At 39.4% G+C, this 21,001-nt stretch overlaps 1 protein-coding gene across 10 annotated transcripts in view; it reads left to right on the top strand.

Annotated features, from left to right (window-relative positions):
• The window catches only part of diaph2 (diaphanous-related formin 2), a 551,295-nt gene that overhangs the window by 43,142 nt on the left and 487,152 nt on the right, over nucleotides 1-21,001 (top strand). For 8 of the 10 annotated variants that reach the window (XR_013818231.1, XM_079839686.1, XM_079839689.1 and 5 more), the window contains 3 exons: nucleotides 1,900-2,076; nucleotides 11,173-11,277; nucleotides 16,255-16,275. Coding sequence is in view for 8 of the 10 variants with exons in the window: in XM_079839686.1 (XP_079695812.1) it covers nucleotides 1,900-2,076; nucleotides 11,173-11,277; nucleotides 16,255-16,275 (303 nt within the window). In the remaining 2 variants the exon portion in view is untranslated. The remainder of the gene's footprint in view (nucleotides 1-1,899; nucleotides 2,077-11,172; nucleotides 11,278-16,254; nucleotides 16,276-21,001) is intronic. The other 2 variants (XR_013818232.1, XM_079839690.1) reach the window with 1 other exon arrangement.

The following is a 21,001-nucleotide window of genomic DNA, read 5'->3' on the forward strand; positions in this document are numbered from 1 at the left end:
CTTTTCTCTGCAACCAACCAGCATAGTTAAAGGGTTACTTCAGTGATTTAGCATTAATCTTTGTATCAGTAGAAACCCGGTAGTATATTCGAATTATGGTACTTTCCACCTTCATATCCCCCTGAGACGAGAGAATTATGCATTTTATATCTGGGAAAAATCCTCCAATGACGCAAATATCGTCATTTTGCGTCATTGGAGGATTTTTTAGCCAGAGCCTAAAGACAGAGCCTAAAAACCAGGCTAAGACAGAACTTCTCTTCGTCGGTACATCAAAATCTCTCCTTAAACTAAATATTCCAGAACTGATTACTGTCAATGACTTTGTTACCCCGTCTTTTCAAGTGCGCAATCTTGGAGTTATTTTTGACACTGAACTTATGTTCGACGCTCATATTAAAAATGTCTTTTTTAAAAACTGCATTTTACCATCTTAGAAATATCGCTAGATTACGACCATTTCTATCGCGACCAGATGCAGAAAGGCTTATTCACGCCTTCATTACATCAAGGCTTGATTACTGCAATGCGCTCTACTCAGGTCTTCCTAATCAGTCCATCAAAAAATTACAATATATACAAAATTCAGCCGCCCGGTTATTGACACACACAAATACTCGTCAACATATTTCTCCGGTACTCTTTGATTTGCATTGGCTGCCGATACAAGCGCGTATCGAATTCAAAACCTTGGTTTTAACATATAAAGCCATTCATGGATCGGCCCCTGCTTATCTCTGCAGTTTGGTCACCGTTCATACTCCTGCACGCTCTTTGCGCTCTTCCAGGTCATGCATCCTCCAGCAGCCCCGACATAATCTAAATTCCAAGGGTGGTCGAGCATTCTCGGTCTCAGCACCACGTCTTTGGAATGCTCTACCACCGGAAATTAGAGACTCTTCAACATTAGAGGGTTTTAAGAAGTCTTTAAAGACACACCTTTTTAGAGCTGCTTATTGTAACTACATGTGACTATTTTATTGTATTTTATTGTAATTATTCTCTATTGTATGAGGTTGTAGCGCTTTGAGTTTGAAGAAAAGCGCGTTAGAAATAAAATGTATTATTATTATTATTATTATTATTACTACAGCCAGTAGAGGGAGCTGTTCCGCATGTTATCAACCCGTTTTCATAGGGGAGGGATCTCATCTCACTCACAGAATGTAAATGCGCACGGCCGCTCGGCTTCTGGCATTCATAACGGAGCAGTGCAGAGAAAGTGAGTGTTTCAACTTTTCAACGAATTCCTGTGAAAGTTTAGCTTCCATATGCGGTCTGAGAACGTGCCAGACTGGACACGCGCTGTAAATGACTGCCGCGCTTACCTCAGTTCTGTTCTCTCGTGATGAATGAAATCTGACTCCTGCTGCGTTTGTCTCATGACTTTCGTTCGGCTCACTCACACGTTATTGAAAAGACACATTTAGTTTTTAATTTTATTCTCTAGCTGAACGAAATTATTGTATTACTATAAAAATGAAACCGACGTTGGGTTTGAGCCATGGTGGGCAAGGAAGCAAGTGCTTTCTGGGAGTTGTTGTCTTTCATCCCCATGAGACAAAAATACATTTTCTGTCTTTTCACAGTCTAGAAGGCACCAAATTCAAAAATAATTTCACATTTCTACCACATAAATACAAAGCTTAATGCTAAATCACTGAAGTAACCCTTTAAAGCATATTACCGTTTTTTTTTAAATGGACAAACCCATTAATATGCCTCTCCTAAATTTCCTGTCTTAATAGGAAATAGATCAACAGAAGACAGAAAACCGCACTCAGGGGGTTTCATGGGGTCATAAAAGTTATTCAGAAGGCATTTCCACTTTCAGATGTATGTCCTGTTTTTTGTTCTGATATATGCACCAGTTATTTACTTAGTTATTTGTGTCTCCAGCGTGACAGAATCACCAGTTTTCGAAAGCAAGGCACGAAGAAGGAGAAGCCTCTTATCCAGCACCCCACAGACCCCATCTCTACCCCGACCGAGCTGCCTGTGCCCCAGCCTTTCTTGGACGAGCGCTCCATGAACCTGTCAGAGAAAGAGATCGTCGACTTGTTTGAGAAGATGATGGTGAGTTTGTTTTCTCACCCTGTGATCTGCACTGTGCCCGAGGCATTGTATGACCTCAGATGCCCTTTATCACTGATGCATATCAAAGCGTGGAGCTCATGTTAAGGGTGTAAATTAGGCTATCAAAAGTTTTCTCTGTGACATTTTAACTCTTTGACAGCAATATAAAATGAGTTTAGCAAGGATTTTGTTTAAGTTTATAACTAGGTTGTCGTTCAACTAAGAATTCTTTTTCAAAAAGCTGTACTTGCAGATAATATAATATTGATTTAAATATAAGGCCACTTCAGTGTACTTGAAAAGAGTACACTTGCATGACTGTGTTTCTTTAAAGGTCCCATGGCATGAAATTTTCATTTTATGAGGTATTTCAACATTAATATGAGTTCCCCTAGCCTGAATATTGTCCCCAAGTGGATAGAAATGTTGATCGGTGTAAACCCGAGTTCTGGCTGTCTCTCTCTGCCTTTGAGAAAATGACAGGCCAGACGAGCCAATCCTGAAGTCTCCTGGTTTGACGTCCAAGCAGGAGCGGTTTCCTCCCTTTCCTCCGCCCAGAGAATCTGCCACACCCATGCAAACACTCGAGATCATTAACGTTACTTGTGAACGAGTGAACACTGGCAGTTTCTCAGTGTTTGGATGTACAAATGAAAACAGAAGTCTTTCTTCAGTTCCTTCTGATCTGTGATCATTGATTTCTTATGTGTAGCTTATTATTTATTATTTGTGGACACGCAGCGGCTTCTCTCTCTCCCGACAGAGCGGTGTTTTTGTGTTTTCTATCTTGTGAGTCAGTGTTTTTGTACGTCCTTGTCGCGTCTATCTGTTCTAAAATGTGCATACAGTCTTTTCTGTTTAACATCAGCAGTCACATCTTTAGAGATAAACTTCACGCACGCCGAAGCTCGGCCTCCAACATCCCCGACCCCCAGTACTGCATCTGGCCCACAGCGGAGGCACCAAACGCGGCGTGAGATTAAGCTGAAGGAGGGTAAGCGTGAGGGTATCCGGCTAGGCTAGCCAGCTTTCCCCACAATAAACTGGAATACATTCGATTACAGCTGTTGTGTCTTTGTTTGCGCTGTGTAACGTTACTCAATGCCGCTATTCATATGATTGGAACATATCTAAAAATAATGCTATACTCAACACTTACTAACTCGTTCATCTCGCTGTAATGGTACATTGCATGTGTTACAAAGTTGGTAGAATAATGATGAAGAGGACTCGGTGTGACTGGGACTCGTGTTTATTCAGAACTCTCAGATACAAACACAATAATGCTAAATACTCTAAATAATGCTAAATACTAAAAATAATGCTATACTCAACACTTACTAACTCGTTCATCTCGCTGTAATGGTACATTGCATGTGTTACAAAGTTGGTAGAATAATGATGAAGAGGACTCGGTGTGACTGGGACTCGTGTTTATTCAGAACTCTCAGATACAAACACAATAATGCTAAATACTCTAAATAATGCTAAATACTAAAAATAATGCTATACTCAACACTTACTAACTCGTTCATCTCGCTGTAATGGTACATTGCATGTGTTACAAAGTTGGTAGAATAATGATGAAGAGGACTCGGTGTGACTGGGACTCGTGTTTATTCAGAACTCTCAGATACAAACACAATAAACTCGCGCTGACTGACAGCGCTCTCATAACTCAGTAGTTACTATAAATAACTTTGTTAGCAATCGCTTCGTCTCCGTGATGTCCGGTTCGCGAACGAATCATTCTTTTGAATCGGTTCTTTTTAGTGAACCGAACCAGTTCACCAAATCGGACTGAATCGTTCTAAACGGTTCGCGTCTCGAGTCAGCGCTGATCCATAATTTACTAAAGTTACTAACTTTCTGACATGAGTGACAGCCCCTCCGACTAGAAATAAACTAATAACCTGAAGTATATGCTAGTAACTACAACAGTTCACCCTGAACTGAGACATGCTGAGAGAACTGATGAGAAGTGAACACAGGTCCATCCGTCTCTCTGGCAGACTCGTGCCTGCTCGTGCCTCGTTAAACCACGCCCCCTCCGCTCATTTAAAATGTAAAGATGTCAGCCAATCACAACAGTGGGCGTTTTTACTGAAGTCTCACAGCAGACACGCCTCTTGAAGCAGGGCATTCAGCCACAGGGCAAACAGCAGTATAGAAAAAATGCCTTTTATTTCTAAATTATGACATTTTATGATGTAAAAATCATACTAATAATATAAGTACACCTCAGAAAACACTATAAAATAATAGAAAAATGCCATGCCATGGGACCTTTAACACACTTTTAAAGGGGCAGTTCAGGGATAGTACACTTGTAATAATCTGCAATGATGCCAAATTTAAAGTTTTATTTTAAACTACATTTTAAATCATTATGTTTCAATAATCTGTTGTAATGCCATGAAGTACACTTATTTTTATGTGCTGACTAACAGACTAAAGCACACATGAATTACTTTAGTTTTATTCAATGTTCTTTTAAAGTTTATACGTTTTAAATATTGCAGTTGCAACTTCATTAAAATGTGTAAATTACAAAGTTTATATTTAAATACATGACTTATAAGTTTCTATAGATGCTAATGATATGATGCTATTTTAAAAGTTCATTATTTTGTTAGAGTATACAGAATAGGTTTACATGCTTTAATGTTCAAAAACACATTATTTTTCACATACTGTACATTATTGCAGCTCCTCTATAGAGTGGTGCAGGTATTATGTCACTTTGTATTTCAAAATGCAGAAACGAGATAGCATTTTAGCATTTCTGGTTCCATAGTTTTTTGAATGAGATTTTGGTCAAATGGCTGAAATAAAAGCTCAAGGTACTTTTAAGTTTTCTACGAATAAATACATCAGTATTACCCCACAAGTGGCTAAATGGGATTACAGAGGCTGTCGGGGCATTAAATGTCATCATGCCGAATAGGTAAACTCAGTCTGCTTTTACAGCCTTGTTATGCTTATAATTTTGCTCTTATTAACTATTCTAACTCAAACGTTCTGGTAAAATGTTTTTTAGATAAAAACTGAAAAAGTTGTGTTGAAAAAGCTTAGTGATGGTGACGTTGGAGGTGTGGGACCATGGTGTAGTTTGTTTATAGCCTTTACCTTTTTAATTCTGCCAACTGTATTTAGGCTTCAAATTTCATAAAAGTTGTGTTCATCTGTGAAAATTATCTTGATGGACAAAACAGGTGAGTATCATTTTGCGATAATCCAAAAGCCTATGGAAAAATCCTATTGGGTTTTTGTTGATGGAACCAGTGTGATGCTAACTGCTGGTTGGCCGACAAAGTGACGTAATACCTGCGCTACTCTATTCCCTATCATCTAGTCTGTCTGACACGCGCTGATTTCTACAAAGCTCCTACTTCTGAAAAGCTCAGAGTGATCTGATTGGCCAGCAGACCCAGTGCGTTATGATTGGGCAAACACCTCAAGTGTGTGTCAGAAATGTGTAGAAAACGCCACCATAATCCCGAGCTGCAGCTTCCAAGGTGTTAAGCAATTGTAAACACAGTTAATAAATGTAGCCGGTTTTACTGTATCAGTTCAAGCCCGAGTCCGATTCTGAAAATGCGGATGATCAAGCCAATCAATCGGAACCAAGTTTGCAAGCACGACTTGAGCAGAATATTTTACTGTGTTAGTATATTTGTAAGTTGTATATAGCTGGCATTGTAGTCTCCCAGATTCAGGAAGCTGTCCTCTGTAAAATGTGCTGTGCACAAGCAATCTTTTGAGTTGCACTGCTCAGAATCCGCTTTATTCATAAATTTTAACCTCCAAACAAAGCAGTTTTGCATTCACATTCAAACACAAAGCATCTCCATAACATGACGACAACACTACAATTTACTGAAGCCTTGTCTTCGCTTGCATATGCCTTTGGGTGGGAATTTATGCTAATATGCCACATTGTGACTTCGATGTTTGAGGAAGAAATACCTGGGCTTCGGTCGAGGCGTTTTATGCCGGTCTGGATCAGTGTCCTCTGTTAGATTGAATAAATCTCTTTGTGGGAGACTATGAGCTTTGTAACTTTGCAGATCTTATACATACAGAAACAGATGCATTACACACTAAAGGAAAAGGGCTTATCAAATGCTTTAGCTTATCAAATGTTTGTCAGTACATTCGATAATGCACATATTTTGAAGACAACAGAAGTAATAATGAAATGACAAATAACAATGTACCCAAGTGGTTCCAAAAACAACACGAAATAGCAGAACGTTAAACTATAATATATTTTCATTTAATTGCAATTAACATGCAGTTATGTTCACTGTAGTAAGTGCTAATTTAAAAAGTGTGCTAAAGTGTACTTATTTTAAGTCATTTTTATTATGGTCTGTTTCCTATCCGGAATTGAATCCGAAGGCCTGTGGTGACTCAGCACAGCCATTTGTTTCTTCATATGTTTCTGTAGTAGCCACGTTTACAATGCATGGATCGTCAAAGACACCTTATCTGTCCGCATCTCTCTTCTGCTGTCAATCACGAGTGGAGAATGGGCTTCGAGAGGTTTGTGCTCTCTGCCGACAGGTTGCATTAACTGAGCGTTGCCTTGGCTTGACACTTGCTCGTTTTCCCCTCTGGGAGAGAATATACATTAGCTACCACGCTTTTATATGCATGACTCCTCTTGCTAATTCGGTCATAAAGTGTGATATGTTGACAGCTGTCAGTAGAGCATCTGCCACATACGATAGAACAAGCTGTTATGGATAGGGAGAAGCAGCGTATTATTGTCTTAACAGTTTTATTTTACTCACAGTGAGGGCTGAATGCTGTCTTCACCCTACCTGTGAAGTTCCTGCTCTGTTTATCTGTACAGAGACACACACTCCCTTCAATCCCCAAGACACCAAAATCGACAGAGTTGCTGCATACACAGGCCTCAATTGAACTTGCACTTGTTTTGGCCTAGACAAGTCAAATAACAAAATCTGGCTGCAGAACAATGGAAGGATTATTTCCCAGACAAGGAAAATGTTTGCTTTGTATTAGTTTTTTTTTGTTTTGTTTTGGGTCGCTCTCCCCAACCTGTGTCTGTCACAGCAGAGTCTGTCTATGAATCTTTTTTATTTTATTTGATCATTTCTGTGGATTTATTGTCTGTAGATTAGAAACTCTGCCAATTTTGCTGCCCCTGAGCAGGACGGCTTTTCAGTGCTCATTTTATGTACTCTAAACTGCCTTCTAGGCTCGACAGTGAATTGTACACTTCATTAGGTAGATTCCACATTGATAATTGACCTGTACCTGGATAACTGGACTCCCCACCACAAAAATTCTTAGATTTTTTACAGCATTTATGTGGGGAAATGAACTGCATAATGTGTGTGGTGAACCACAGCCCGGTTTTGTTCTGTGTGATGGTTGCCGTGGCATTCCATTAGATTTTTCTTTGTTATACCAACTAGAAAGCAATAGTGAATGTAACAAAAAATAACATTTGTTCAGATTCATTCAAAAGTAATATTTTGAAATATTACAGTTTAAAATAAGCTTTAAAGCTCAAGTAACATTTCTTATTATTTTCAATGTTGTGCAGCTTAATATTGTTTTGGAAACCTTGATATATTATTTCAGGATTCCTTGATAAATAGAAAGTTTAAAATTTTGAAATAATAGATATTTTTTGTGACAATTTAGATGTTTTTTTCACATTTGATCAATTGCATCAAATGCGTCCTTGCTGAATAAAAGTAAACATTTTTTAAAGAGTCCAACCTTTGAACGCTAGTGTATACTGTGTTTTTTTTCTTTCTTTGTGGAACAGAAAACAAGAAATTTAAAAAGATTTATTTATGTTTTATGTCTGTAAAGCTCAAAAAAAGAAGATACTTTTTTTGTAATTGACGAATAGACAAAATTTAGGTCATCATTAAAAAAACTAAAAAATCCTGTTCTGTGCTGTAGCTTTCAAATAAAATATTGCACATTTCGACACATTGCGTCAGGTTGGACATCAAACGTTGGTTCTCTTGTTTCTTGGGACCAAATATCTTTGACATCAAACATGGTACTTATATCTGAATGAGGATCTAGAGGGAATCAATTCGTGGACTTGTAGAGCGAGTTTCAATTATTTTAATGTGACTGCAGACCATATAGCTGAACAAAGTCCCCAAGTGTCTAATTTTGCTTTTACTCTTACTTTTCACTGATGTTATTAAACGTAGGAGGATAGGGTGTCTTTCTTAGAGCTTCAAAATGTTAGACTACTGCCGGTCTTCCTCTTTTCAAATGTATTGTGCAAACAACCAGGTGGCGTGGTCATATGTAGAACTGAGTCATGCAGCACATTGTCTGTAATCGCCTTGCATTCTCTGACATGGTGGGCTATAATCAGTTTGATTTGTTCATTTGTTTCAAATGTTTGCACTAATCTTTCACCTGCTAGAGAATCTTGGACCTCCATATTTACTTGCGTTAGTAACTGCCTGTCACTCACATAACCTCTCAATTGCTGTTTTTGTTCTCCAGATTGCGGAACATTAAACCTAGGCTTCAATTTGCTGCTTGACAAGCCAGGCAGGTTTACAGGTCTAAAACATGTTGCATAGAACAGAATTGGCTTTTTTTCTTTGAAAGCATAATAATCATAATGAAGCAATCGAGGGAAAAAATGCTTTTCTCTTCCAGATGCAATTGACATTGAGATTATGGATCAGCTAGTCTGTTGGTCTCCATATAGGAAAGATTCATGTGCCACAAAACAAAATCACACCAATCTAATATATGAAACTGTTTCTTTCTTACTGGCGTTTCTCTCCTGCAGTGCATACTCATGCCACACACAGATATTGATTCACTTCATCAGTGTTAAGGCCAAATTTGAGGTTGTTCTTCAATATACAAACTTGAAAGTGTTGACCAAATGCAAATAAATTACCACAACACCCCCCCCCCCCCCACACACACTCACAAACTCACACACACACACACACACACACACACTTTAATGCCGGTGGGCAGATCTCTGAGATTGCAGTGCAGCACATGGCTTGGTGGAAGAAAAATAAGGGTGCACTAATGTGCCTTGCATCAAAGGGCTATGGTAAACAGAAGAGCTCTTCGACAAATGAAAGCCCCAGCTCTTTGATGAACAAGGTTAGTGGCCATGGCACTAAGTATATGATATGCTCGCCTTAATGTGTACACGATGAGAGAGATAGAGCCAGTGTCGCCCGTACTTGCCATTGTGCGTGCATGCGCGCAGCTGGACCCAAGGCCTGATAAAAATGCACAGCGGTAAATCCTTTCATGAGCCGGGTGACGGCATGTTAAGACACGGGTGAGGGCTCTTAACGCGCCTCTCGTGCTGAGAAACAGCACTGGCAGGATCATGACATGCCAGCTCCTCTGGTTTGCATCATCATTCAGTCAACCACTGCTATTCCTCCTGCACCATTAACATTAAAACGGAGACAGAGGTGCCTGGTCCGAGGGAGGACTCTGGGATTGATGAGGTCAGGCTGTTACCCCTGCAGATGCAATCACCCCCCTATCTACTCTTTATCCTCCCTCTCCAAACCATACTCTGGCAGCGTTTGGTCTACTCACTCAGATGCCATTTCTCCATTCTTCTAGCGGTCTTGGGGGACGTCCAACGTACTTTTGCCTTATGTTGCGTGTACTTTAATTATTTAGTAAATGTGGCCAGATGCACTTAAATATTAGTAGCAGCGTAATTGTCAATCCTGTTCCCTTTCTTCCAGATTGAAGGAGAAATTGCTTCTCCTTGAACTTTGCTAGATTCTCAAAAGTACATTTGGCTTATTTTGATGTATGGCACTTTAACTAATAAGTGTTCTTCCGGCTGTCCTTACATTCCTAAGCGGATTGCTTGAATTTCTGAGAATTCCTCAGAATCCTTCTCCAAAATAACCCAATTGACCAAGATCAAACATGAAAAATTATGCCTTTGTTCCTCCAGGAAACTTGGCCATTCTCCACAACAATTTAAAGTGAGAGACAGATCTACTGATTACCATTTCCCTGGAACCCCTTCTCTGTGCCCTTGGGGGATCAGACTCGCATGCCGTACAACTATATTATTTTAGTTTTAATGGTCTGTATTGGTCTGCATTGTTCCTGTGGATGACTTTATGAAGTTTCCCCAGCGCTGAGATTAATAGAGCTTCAAGTTAAGAGGATGAAGCAACTGGTCTCACATTGCTGTTGAAGAGGGGAAAAAAAAAACCCTCACGCATTTATACCTTTGCATTAGTGGATCCGGCTGCTTCCGTAAAAGGATTCAATTATGCCAACCCTGGCCTTTGATTTAATAATTCCAAGCTTTGAGGACATAATTAATCATGATGGGTAAATCATGCTGGAGAGCGGGAACTGGAATAAGGAGCCAATTAAGATGCCACATCAACAGGGCTCACTGATTCATTAAAGGCCTTGTTTTACGTGAGGGGAAAGGAGAGTGACAGTGGTTTGATGTAAAACTGTTGAAATGTTCATCTTTGAAAAGATGTCCTTCACTTTATCACCAATTCAATGGATGTGCTGTTAGCCACATGTAGCAAATGCCCAGAGTGACGGTTTTCAAAATTGGCAAGTCTCTCTCTCTTTTTTTTTTAAATAATTAAAAAAAAAAAAAATATGAAAAGATAACTTTACAAGTAGCTTTGAAATCAACAACCCTCACCCTTTCATCCTTGAGTTGTCATTGTCTGTAAATTTTTCCTTCTGTTATTCACCCACACATTCTTGGGTCTCATTTTAAAGCAAAGAACACAGTCCCTTTTCTCTTCACCAGAGGGCAGCATGGCTCCACAGTAATGCATCCTTGGTCTATCTCAGGAGAAGGACTCTTTGTTGCACATACGACATCTCCTTGACTTGTCATGGAAACATATATCAAGGCTTTGTTACTCTATCTAACCTTGGTTCTATAGGACAGTGTCCTTACTGTGATCATGAATGTGCAGTGAGAACAAATTTCAGATTTATACATTCAAGTAGATTAATTTTTTTAAGTTTATTTATACATTTTATATATTTAAAATGTATTATAATGTATATTCATTGTATTTTTGTGTCTGTCTACAGGAGGACATGAACCTGAATGAAGAGCGTAAGGCCCCCCTTCGAAAAAAGGACCTGAGCACCAAACGGGAGATGGTGGTCCAGTACATTTCTGCCACGGCCAAATCTGTAAGTGCACCACAAACACTGGGGTGGCCGGTCTTAGAAAGAGAGAGAAACAGACAGAGGAGAGAGTGGGGATGAACCACATGACGAGACACTACGGAATAATGAGCTTAACCTGATCTGCTTTCTGCCTCTCTTGCTAAAGCCCCAAATCTTTGATTGCCGCCTCCTTTAGCTCTTTTATTTATTATTTATTCTGATTTATTTATTTTGTATTTTATCCTTTCTCACCTTTTTTTTCGGGGTGCTTATCAGGCTGCTTTTGTTGTATTGCACTTTCCAAAAGCTTCATATTGCCGGGGATCAAGTTTTCATTAGAATTTGGTACGCATCACTGTCTCTGCTCGGTAAGCTGAAACATGGCTCTTTCATCACCGTAGATGAATAAAGGCTGGAACGCCACCGTCTCACGGGGTAATCCAAGGCTTTTGGGGTGAATTCTCTTCATTCCCTTTATAAAGTAGGTCCTGCCGAGGTTAGACTCTGCGCAAACACCACGTTCCCCTCACTCGCTCCGTAGGCGGCTCCTCTGGCCAGCCTTCAGCGTCTGTTTTCATTAGCTTTCCTCCCAGCTATGATAATTAACCAGCATTATTAATAATGAGGATAATCAGAGATGATTGAATTCTGCAGCAGTGAGCCTCACGTTATAAGTATTGTAGTCTCAAAGTAGGAAGGGGGAGGGGTTTCCTGTCTCTGTGCACCCCTGTAGCCCCCTCAGCAAAACCAGAGGCACTCACCAGCAGCATGTCATTGTGGAGGCTGAACACAGCGCTCTGACAAGCTAGGAGGAGGTTGGGAATGCGTGCTCTCCATTCTAGGGAAAAGATGTGCTTTTATGTGATAAGAGATGTTTAACACACGCACAACACACTTTTCCCTGTAATGCTCAACTTTAGCACCAAGAGATCTCCTCCTACTCCTCCTCTTTTAAACATTCAGCTCAAACTACCAACCAAGCTGCATACCATATCTGCATACTGCTGATTTTGTGGGAGTAGCGCAAATATTCAGATGTGTGCAAATTATATTACTGATTTGACTATGACGCAATTAATGTAACTTTAAGCCGCTGAAAAAAAATCTTCTCTCCGATTATTTAAAAAGTGCCCTTGTCTTTTATGGAAGTGCCTTTGTCTTTTATGAGTCAAACAGCATGTATGCCTCTTTCTGCTGACAAACTATTAAAGTCAACATGGAACAGAATATGCGTTCATTTAATTGTGTAAATTAAAAGTGGTGTGTTTCTGAGTGAAATAGAAAAAAACGGCTGTAGGATTGCTTTTATTCATTTACATTTTTTACGTCACGAAAAAAAAGTGGTTGGAGGGGAGGGATTGAAAATTGAAGAATTGTTATTCAGGGTTCCTGCAGTCATTCAAATATGAATTATAAAACCGTGTATCTGTTTATAAGCATAAAAATGCAATTTCTGTAGTATTTTTTTTTTATTGTACTCATCTTGTTTCAGTAGTCGTAAATTATTATTCTAACCCTATAGGCAAACATTTTACTTATTTATTTATTATTATTATTACTATTATTATTATGTAAAGTGTACTAATGAATTGCACAGAATAAGACCTGGAACACGTATTGAGAAAGTAAATGGGTCATTTTGAATCCATGTTGACTTTAACAATGTTCTAAAATTTTACAGCTGTTGGAAGCATGAGATGCTAGGAATTTATTTTGCGTCATGACTAATTTGTAACTAAAACCTTCACATTCTGTTCACTCTCTGAATCATTGTTCGAATGCATTTTCTTTGTCTGTCGAATAGCTACTAAGGGTGTTTTTGAGTTGTGAGTTGCAAGGACTAAGGCTGACACACACACACTGACACACGTCCAGAGAAAGTCTCTCCTGTGCTGTCTGTCTCTGACTGCACTGGGTCAATGTCCTTTCTTTGGTTGGCGAGTGGGAGTAATTAAGTGGTGGTCTGACGGTAGAGGAGGCCCGTGGTCTCCGCTTGAGTCGCTGCAGGTGTAATTTAGCAGGGGTGAGCGAGGCCAAGAGCAGACAGCACGGAGACGGCCTCTGCACACCTCCGCATTAATAACCCAAACCTGTCTAAATAAAAGAAGGGAGAGCGGAGTCCATCCATCCCACTTAATCTGCTGCTATCTCCCCGAGTGTGCCGATCTGCCTACAGTAGATTGTGTTTCAGCACACAGCTTTACAGAGCAAATATTAGTGGGAAAACAAACCCATCCGATCCACTCCTGCCGCAGCCTGCCTGCCTGTCTGTCTGTGTGCGACAGACTCCCACAGCTCCTGCCTGGCAGGAGGGCAGAGCGATGAAATAAAAGAAAAACCGAAGAATAGAGAAGTTTCACACCAGCAATGTCTGTCCTCTTTGATAGCTCAGATATTATTGCTTGTGTGACAGAAACTTGCAGCTCCCATGGTTCACAGCTCCTTTTATTATTTACAGCCAACACCTTTTCTCTTAATGCATGCTTTCATTATATTTTATAGTCACACCTTTTTTTTTTTCTTCACACTGAACATTCTTGAACAGCTATTTGCCAAAGAAAAGTAGCCTAATGAATAAAATGCATATTTATTATTATAATAGTTACATCCTTTGCCTGCGTTTCTTTCTTAAAAAAAAAAGAAAGCTTCTGCGCTTCTTTTTTAACTTGAGTTCTTCAGCATGCACAGCTAAGAGCTCTCACCACACTTTCCAGGGGGTCTCAGTATGAGGCTTTTACATGACTTCCACCACCACTATAATGTCTCATTACGGGAAAGCGCCTTTGCATTTAAATATACAACTCTGCTTAAGTATGTACATACTACTCGCAATGATAAAAAAATAAGCTGAATTAATGCTGAAGCTGTTTGACACAACATATGTTTACATATATTAGACAAAAATAATATTTTTCAAAATGCTAAACATCTTAATTTTGCAAGGGATATGTAACCTGACCATAGCTGTAAAGCCACATACAGTGAAAACCAATGTTGCCTCATTGCTCTGCGGACGTCATTGACCATCAACTTTTCATGAAATGCTTTCTCACCTTTTCAGTCTCTGACAGGTGTCATTGTCCTCATAAGTGCCAAAGCATGTCTTTTCTCTCTTGCTCTGCTAATGTCATGAAAAGCTTTGACTTTGCTTTACTGTTTCGCACCTAAACAAAATGATTCATGTAAGGAACTGAATGTGTCTAGGCATGGTCTTTGAGGTGGAAGGAAACAATGTCGTACCCATGATATTCACCTGAACATTGTCAATACTGTGGTATTACAGAGACACGAAAGCTTAATTACAGCACAAGTTCTTGTAATCGTTTATGACAGTTCCTGAGAGATGATATGATCCTGTCTAGGATGCAGAAGCTAATAAATAAATAAATAATTGCATTAATAGATTTGTATCATGAAGCATTTGATGGTCATGAGAAGAGCAGGAGTGAGGATATAAATACCCACCCCTTGAGAAGATGACATTTCTTCTGAAGTTTGTTTACTGGAGCTACTTCATAATAGCTCCTTTATAATTAGCATATTACATGACTGCCTAATTCTGCATTACAACAATTATCATCATCTGGTTTAAGTTTTCTTTTTTTTTCTTCTCCCTGCCCTTCATGTGCCTCAGGAATTGACAGTATTAATACCACAGTAAAGTGACAATGAGGTGTTGTTTTGTGGAATTTGTGTAAATTGATGTTAGCAGCAGCTTTTCCCCTCAGGCTCCTCCCTGACAGTTCTTTATGTAGTTTCAAGATAATGTCTGTTCTTTTGATCAGGCTGCAATAAAAATACAACATTCATCAAACCCAGCCAAACACGGCGTGGTGCTAACAATATTTGGCAGCCGTCCAGCACGTCTGGTGATTGCACAAGCAGGTGACTTTTTGTTTAGGGTCAAGACCCAAACCCTTAATGATTTGTTTGAGCATATTTGCCAGGGATGTGCAAAATTGGACTCAAAAGTAGCACTTTATTGATCAAAAGGTTACGCTGTTAAAATTGACTTTATTATAGTCATAAACCTTAACCTAAAATGTGATTGTGGGAGTTAAAAACAACAGCTATGTTAAAAGAAAAAGAACAGATCAGATTTAGAAACTATCACCGGTAGTTTTGTATTGCTGAAGAAGTGAGAATAGTGCCAGATAAATCTACTTTTACATCAGTTTCCGTTGTAGACACAATTATGCTCCCAGAAGAAAGCCTTCCCCTAGAATTAAGCCTAGTAATTGTCATTACGGCTTGGCCAAGAAAAAAACAAAAAACATGCTGACTTCATCGAGCTTTGAGCTATGTATAATTTGACACTTGATAGAAACTACCAGTGACATTTGATTGATTTTTGGCCTATGGAGGCATTTTAGGAGGCCATCTGCTCATGAATAAAATACCACATTGGGGTTAATTTTGTAAAAATCTACAAGATTCTTACAAAATATCATTGAGTGATGATCCCTTCTGAATTTTTGTATTGACTGTCAAAAAATGCCCTTAATATAGAAACCACTTTATTATCCTGAAGTAATGATTTGCGGATTGGAAACAATAAATTGTTGAGGCAGAGCTGCTTTTTATGCTGTATACTTTAAAACATGACATTTTCACATCAGTCATTTCACACATGAATCATTTCTCCAGGCTTTTTTTCTTCTTCTCCACAGTCATCAAAACCAATCAAACAGAGAGACACTTTTAAAAACTCGTCATTAAAAAATCAGAGATCAATTCATCATGACCCTTAAGTTCCAAGCAGTCATCAAAATGGCAGACATTGTCTTTAGTGTCCGTCTAAACCCTCTCTCTCCACCTTGTTAAGTGTGTAATTCTCAGCTGAGTAAGCAGCGTAGCAGAGAGGGTCAGTGTGCTAGTGATTTTAAAGTATAAGCTCTAATACTTCAGCAGGATAGTACTGGAGAGATTCTGGCCTACTAATGATTGTGCTGTTTGTGTCTTTTTGCACATTAACTTCCCTCCGCTGACCGCTGCATGCAGATAACTGGAAGCAAAGTTGCGGTAAGTAGCCAAATTATTTATTTGCTATTGATTTGTTATCATGCAACATCTCTGTCTTTGCCTCTCTCTCTTCCCTCCTTTTTTTGTAAATATCTAGAAAAGTAATTTCTATGGCTTTAGATTTCTATTTTATTTTCAGCATTAGTGTAGTTTATAGGCTATAATGTGAAAGTCCTACTACACCCCCCCCCAATCCCTGCATGGAAATTGCACATTTGGAAATGAGTGATTTCTCAATTGTGCTCTCCGAGAATAAACTAGAACCTTTTTTTGTTAGTTTAAGCAGTTTTTCTTTGAAATGGATCACTGCCTAACACATATTAGCATTTAAATATTGTAACACCAAGGATGAGCAATAGTTTTTAGGCAAATAATCATAATCTATGATCTAATCTGTTTATTCTAATGTTCTGTATCTAAATGGGTTTCATTGTGTTCATTCTTCCCCCCCAAGACAGCATACTGAGAATGTATCACTTAATTAGATTTTGCCGCACACACACGTTCCGTGTTGATTGAACAGTGGAAAAGAAATATTGAGTGCGCACCCCCACCCCATTCTATAAATACGTTCCATTTTGCTGTGGGACGTTCGGCACAACCCATTTGCGAAGCCATGTCTTTGTCCCAGTCACATTACAGCATGTCACTATTGTTTCTGAAATGTTCATAGCTGCTCATGTTGTTATTGTCACTTACTTTCGCCCCTCGCCCCCACTTTCTCAAAAATGACGGTAATAATCTTCATAAATATATACTGTCTGGGAGATGGCAATGTTTCCTCATTTCACAGCTCCGTAATGCGGTAATTGCAGACTGGCTTTTACTATTTCTCACGTAGTGCGGTAGCATAGCCATATGAGGCTGCTTGTTATTTGTTTTATTTTATTTATTTAGAGGGGCTCCGTTATTGCCTCCGCAAGTGTCACTTGTCATTTAAAATGCTGTTTTATTGTGTTGCTGGAGCTATGAAAAAGGCCCGTAGATGTACGCGAGGAAGCTTGAAGATAAGGAAGCACAGGTAAATGTTGTTATTTACAATACAGCAATAAGCTGCCGCTATAGACCCATTTATTTGCAGCGAGATGGCCCGTTCAATCAATGTTTCATGCCGCTTGGCATAGAATTGTATGTCGAGTGAAATTTCTATAACCTGTCAGCAATAAAACCTGCTTCATTTGATGAGCATGGAAGTATGTTTTGAATGTTGCATCATTTCTCAGGGCAGAGCATGAAAGTTACTCTGGGATCAGCTCTATTGAAGAACTGTCTGACAGCGTGCACCCCAAACAAGTCCTTTCCTTAGAAGTTTTTCACAGTTCAGAGGTTGCTGTACTTCCTGCCATTACATCTGACTTCATCTGACTTGTGCACTTCCTGTGGATGGGAGAGTGTGGGGGCTTGTCAACTGTCAGCTCTTTTTTCCACCTAGTTTCTGTTTCTCTCGTTCCCAATATCCCACCTTTATTGGGTTTTATTGTGGAAGCTAGGTCCAAGATGACGCCCTCTTGCTGGGCAGATTGCTATTTCCACGCTGTCAATGTGGTTTGGAGGTAGACCGACCTGCCTGAGCCGCGTCTCCCTCAGGGGTGAAATCTCTCCGGCACGCTCTCTCGCAGGGCTCAAATTCGCTGGTCAGCGTGTCCACATGCTGCTGACTCGCATGCGCTTCAGCAGTTTATATCAGCGCAGCTTGATAGAGATGATGATGGTGACCTGAGGGGGCGTATGGCATACATGCCGTCACTCCGCGTTGTCCGATTGATCAGGGATGTTGATGCTTTGATTGTCAGGCTAAGAATGATAGATTGTGTGTCGAAATGTCCACGTTTTATCGGCGCGGATTTGATGAACTCGTCTGTAAGGGATTGGAAGACCGTGGCTCCCCATGCTTAAATAAAACACAACCAGCACACAACAGCCAATCGTGTTTGGCCCTGAATCCTGTTCCACTGTTACCTGTTAAGGTCACATGACTTGACCTGCAAAGCCTCTCTAGACCTCAGGAGGAGATCAGTAATCACACAGTCAGCCCGGCAGTTAGGAGATGCTGCCTGTTTCCACGGAAACATGGCGACATGCTCAGAGTTGTGGGCAGAGAGGGAGAGAAGAGCCGCTGAGACCTCAGGGACAGGAGTCTGCTAGGGCTGTTAGAGTGCAGCTGCTCTCCGAGAATCCCTGGCATTGTCAGTGAGAGAATAATGGGCAAAGCTTGTATTTTAGAAATAATTTAGCTGCTTTTCACATGGGACAAAGACCTTTCCTGGCCCTTTCTTGGGTGAAATGACATGGATCTTTCCATTAAAGTTAAAGTGTATAGAACTTACAACCCCAGATACAGATTTTACATTTTGTAAAATGCTATAAAATCAAGAATCTGTGATCTGTTCATTCTCTCTAACCTTTATTTACCTGATAATAGTTCAAAGAAAAGATTTTCATAAGATTTTACTGACCAACTCAAGAGTATTTTGTAAATATATACACATTTTGAGTTTGATGGCTGCAACACACTCCAAAAAAGTTGGGACAGAGGCATGTTTACCACTGTCACCTTTCCTTTAAATTACTTTTTTTTTTAATTATTATTATTTTTTTTTATGTTTGGTAATTGAGGATACTAATTGTTGAAGTTTTACAAGTGGAACCCCCCCCCAATCTACAATGATACAAGACAGCTGCTCAATGGTCAGTGGTCATCATTGTCTGATTCTCCGACATAAGAGACAGATCTGGACTGCATGCAGGCAGTCAAGAATACCCCCTCTACTGTGTAGAGTGTCTAGAAGCCAGAAGTTGTCTAGAAGTTTTAGCATGTGTAGAATGAGGCCTGGCATTGTCTTGTTTTCCAGGAAAGATGTCATCTTGATGCCATTAAATGTCTCTGTACAGTCCCAATATATGCCTCCATATAACATATAACAATGGTACCTTCACACAAATGCTTGTAAGCCATACCGTTTGCACTGATGCACCCCCATACCATGGCAGTCTGGATGGTCCTTTTGTTTTTGGGACTGAGGACTCAAAGTCAGTTTTTCTCAAAAGCAAGCTGAAACATGAATTCATCTGACCAAAGCACACATTTCCACCATCTTTTAGACTATCTGAGATGAGCTCAGGCCCAGAGAACTCAGCGCCATCTCTGCATTGAACAGATGTATAGCTTTCTCCTTGCGTAACAGAGATTCAAGTTGCATTTCTTGATGCAGCAGCAGACTGTGTTAAGTGACAACGTTTTTCCAAAGTACTCCCGATAACATGTGGCTGCATTTAGAGAGTTGCATGATGGTTTTTAATGTAATGCCATCTTAGGGCTCAAAGATCATCCCCGTTCAACAGAGGGCCTGCCTTGCACTACATGTACTGAGATTTCTCTGGACTCCCTGAATCTTTTCACAATATTAATAATGGTAGTTGAAGACCTAAATACTTTGCAATCTTGCATTTAGAAACGTGATTTTTCAATAGTTTGACAGTTCTCTTATAACATTTGGCACAAAGTGGTGGATGCTCCTTTTATACTTAAACACAATATCCTCACCTATTACGTTCACTTGGCAATTGTGGCAAGACTGTTTATTTTTGATTTTATATATATTTGAGATTAAATTTTACAAAATGTAAAAAACTGGGGATTATAAATACTCTCTTTGGAACCAAAGGGCTTTGAAAAGCATATGTGAAAAAGAGTAAAACAATACTGTTCAGTGCTGTTGACTATAAAACAATGGCGAGGGAAGATGCCATTTGGCTATTCCTTTTTTTTTTTTTTATTAAAACAAAGTTTGCCCATTATATCTGGGATTTTTGTACAGTCTAATATGATGCATATCTCTATATGTTGATGCATTCAAGTCATGTTGGAAAGATTGTTTTAAACAATCTTTCAGTGTTAGGGCCTTGTCAGTGAGAAAATATGGTGGACGCAATACATACAGTGATTTGATGGTAAAAAAAATTCCATTAACAATAAAACTAGCAAGTCACATAATACAATAGTATTGTACACTTATGATAGAATATATAACAATTAAATTTAAAGCAAAAGCAAACCTGATACACATTCTTTATTCATCATTTTGTAGAAGTAGAGTTAAAATATTTTGTTGAAAAGGTACATTGCCATCTTGCTCTGACCAAAGTGACTTGAATGCACCTGGCGTCATTACTCCTAAATCCAAACTTCTCAGGAGGACTTCAATGCACTAAACAATGAAATTTATCCTCCAAATGATGTTTTTCAATTACATTGTCTGCTGATGATTTTTCCAATTACCTCCCTTAAACTCCAGAATTTGTATTTCCAGGGTAATGAATAACCTTGGCATTTGTGTGTGTGTTCCAATTGTTTCATTGGAAGACATTATACCCAGCATACTCCTGTCCAAGGCTCAGCTGTACAGGCTCATTGTAAGGCTTTTCTGCAGTGATGGTGCACTGCTTCCTTTTTTACTCTCTCTGCTCCTCGCTGGCATTGGCCAGTGTCTGTGGAGAGGGCCCTTTTTAAACTTGAATAAAATCAAGGACAGCCAACCCCTACCTACACCTCAGTCTGAAAGGGTCTCTTTGTTTCAGTTTGACCATTAATGATAATTGTGTACTTGAGTATGAACTGACTTGATAGAGAGCCTGTCCTTGGTTCTTTAAAAGACTTTGTAAGAAAAAAAAAAATCAAAAATCCAATAACACATTCCCCCATGTGTTCCTCTTCATCGTTTTATAG

Source organism: Gobio gobio, assembly GCF_949357685.1.
Source record: "Gobio gobio genome assembly, chromosome: 16".
NCBI lineage: Eukaryota > Metazoa > Chordata > Actinopteri > Cypriniformes > Gobionidae > Gobio > Gobio gobio.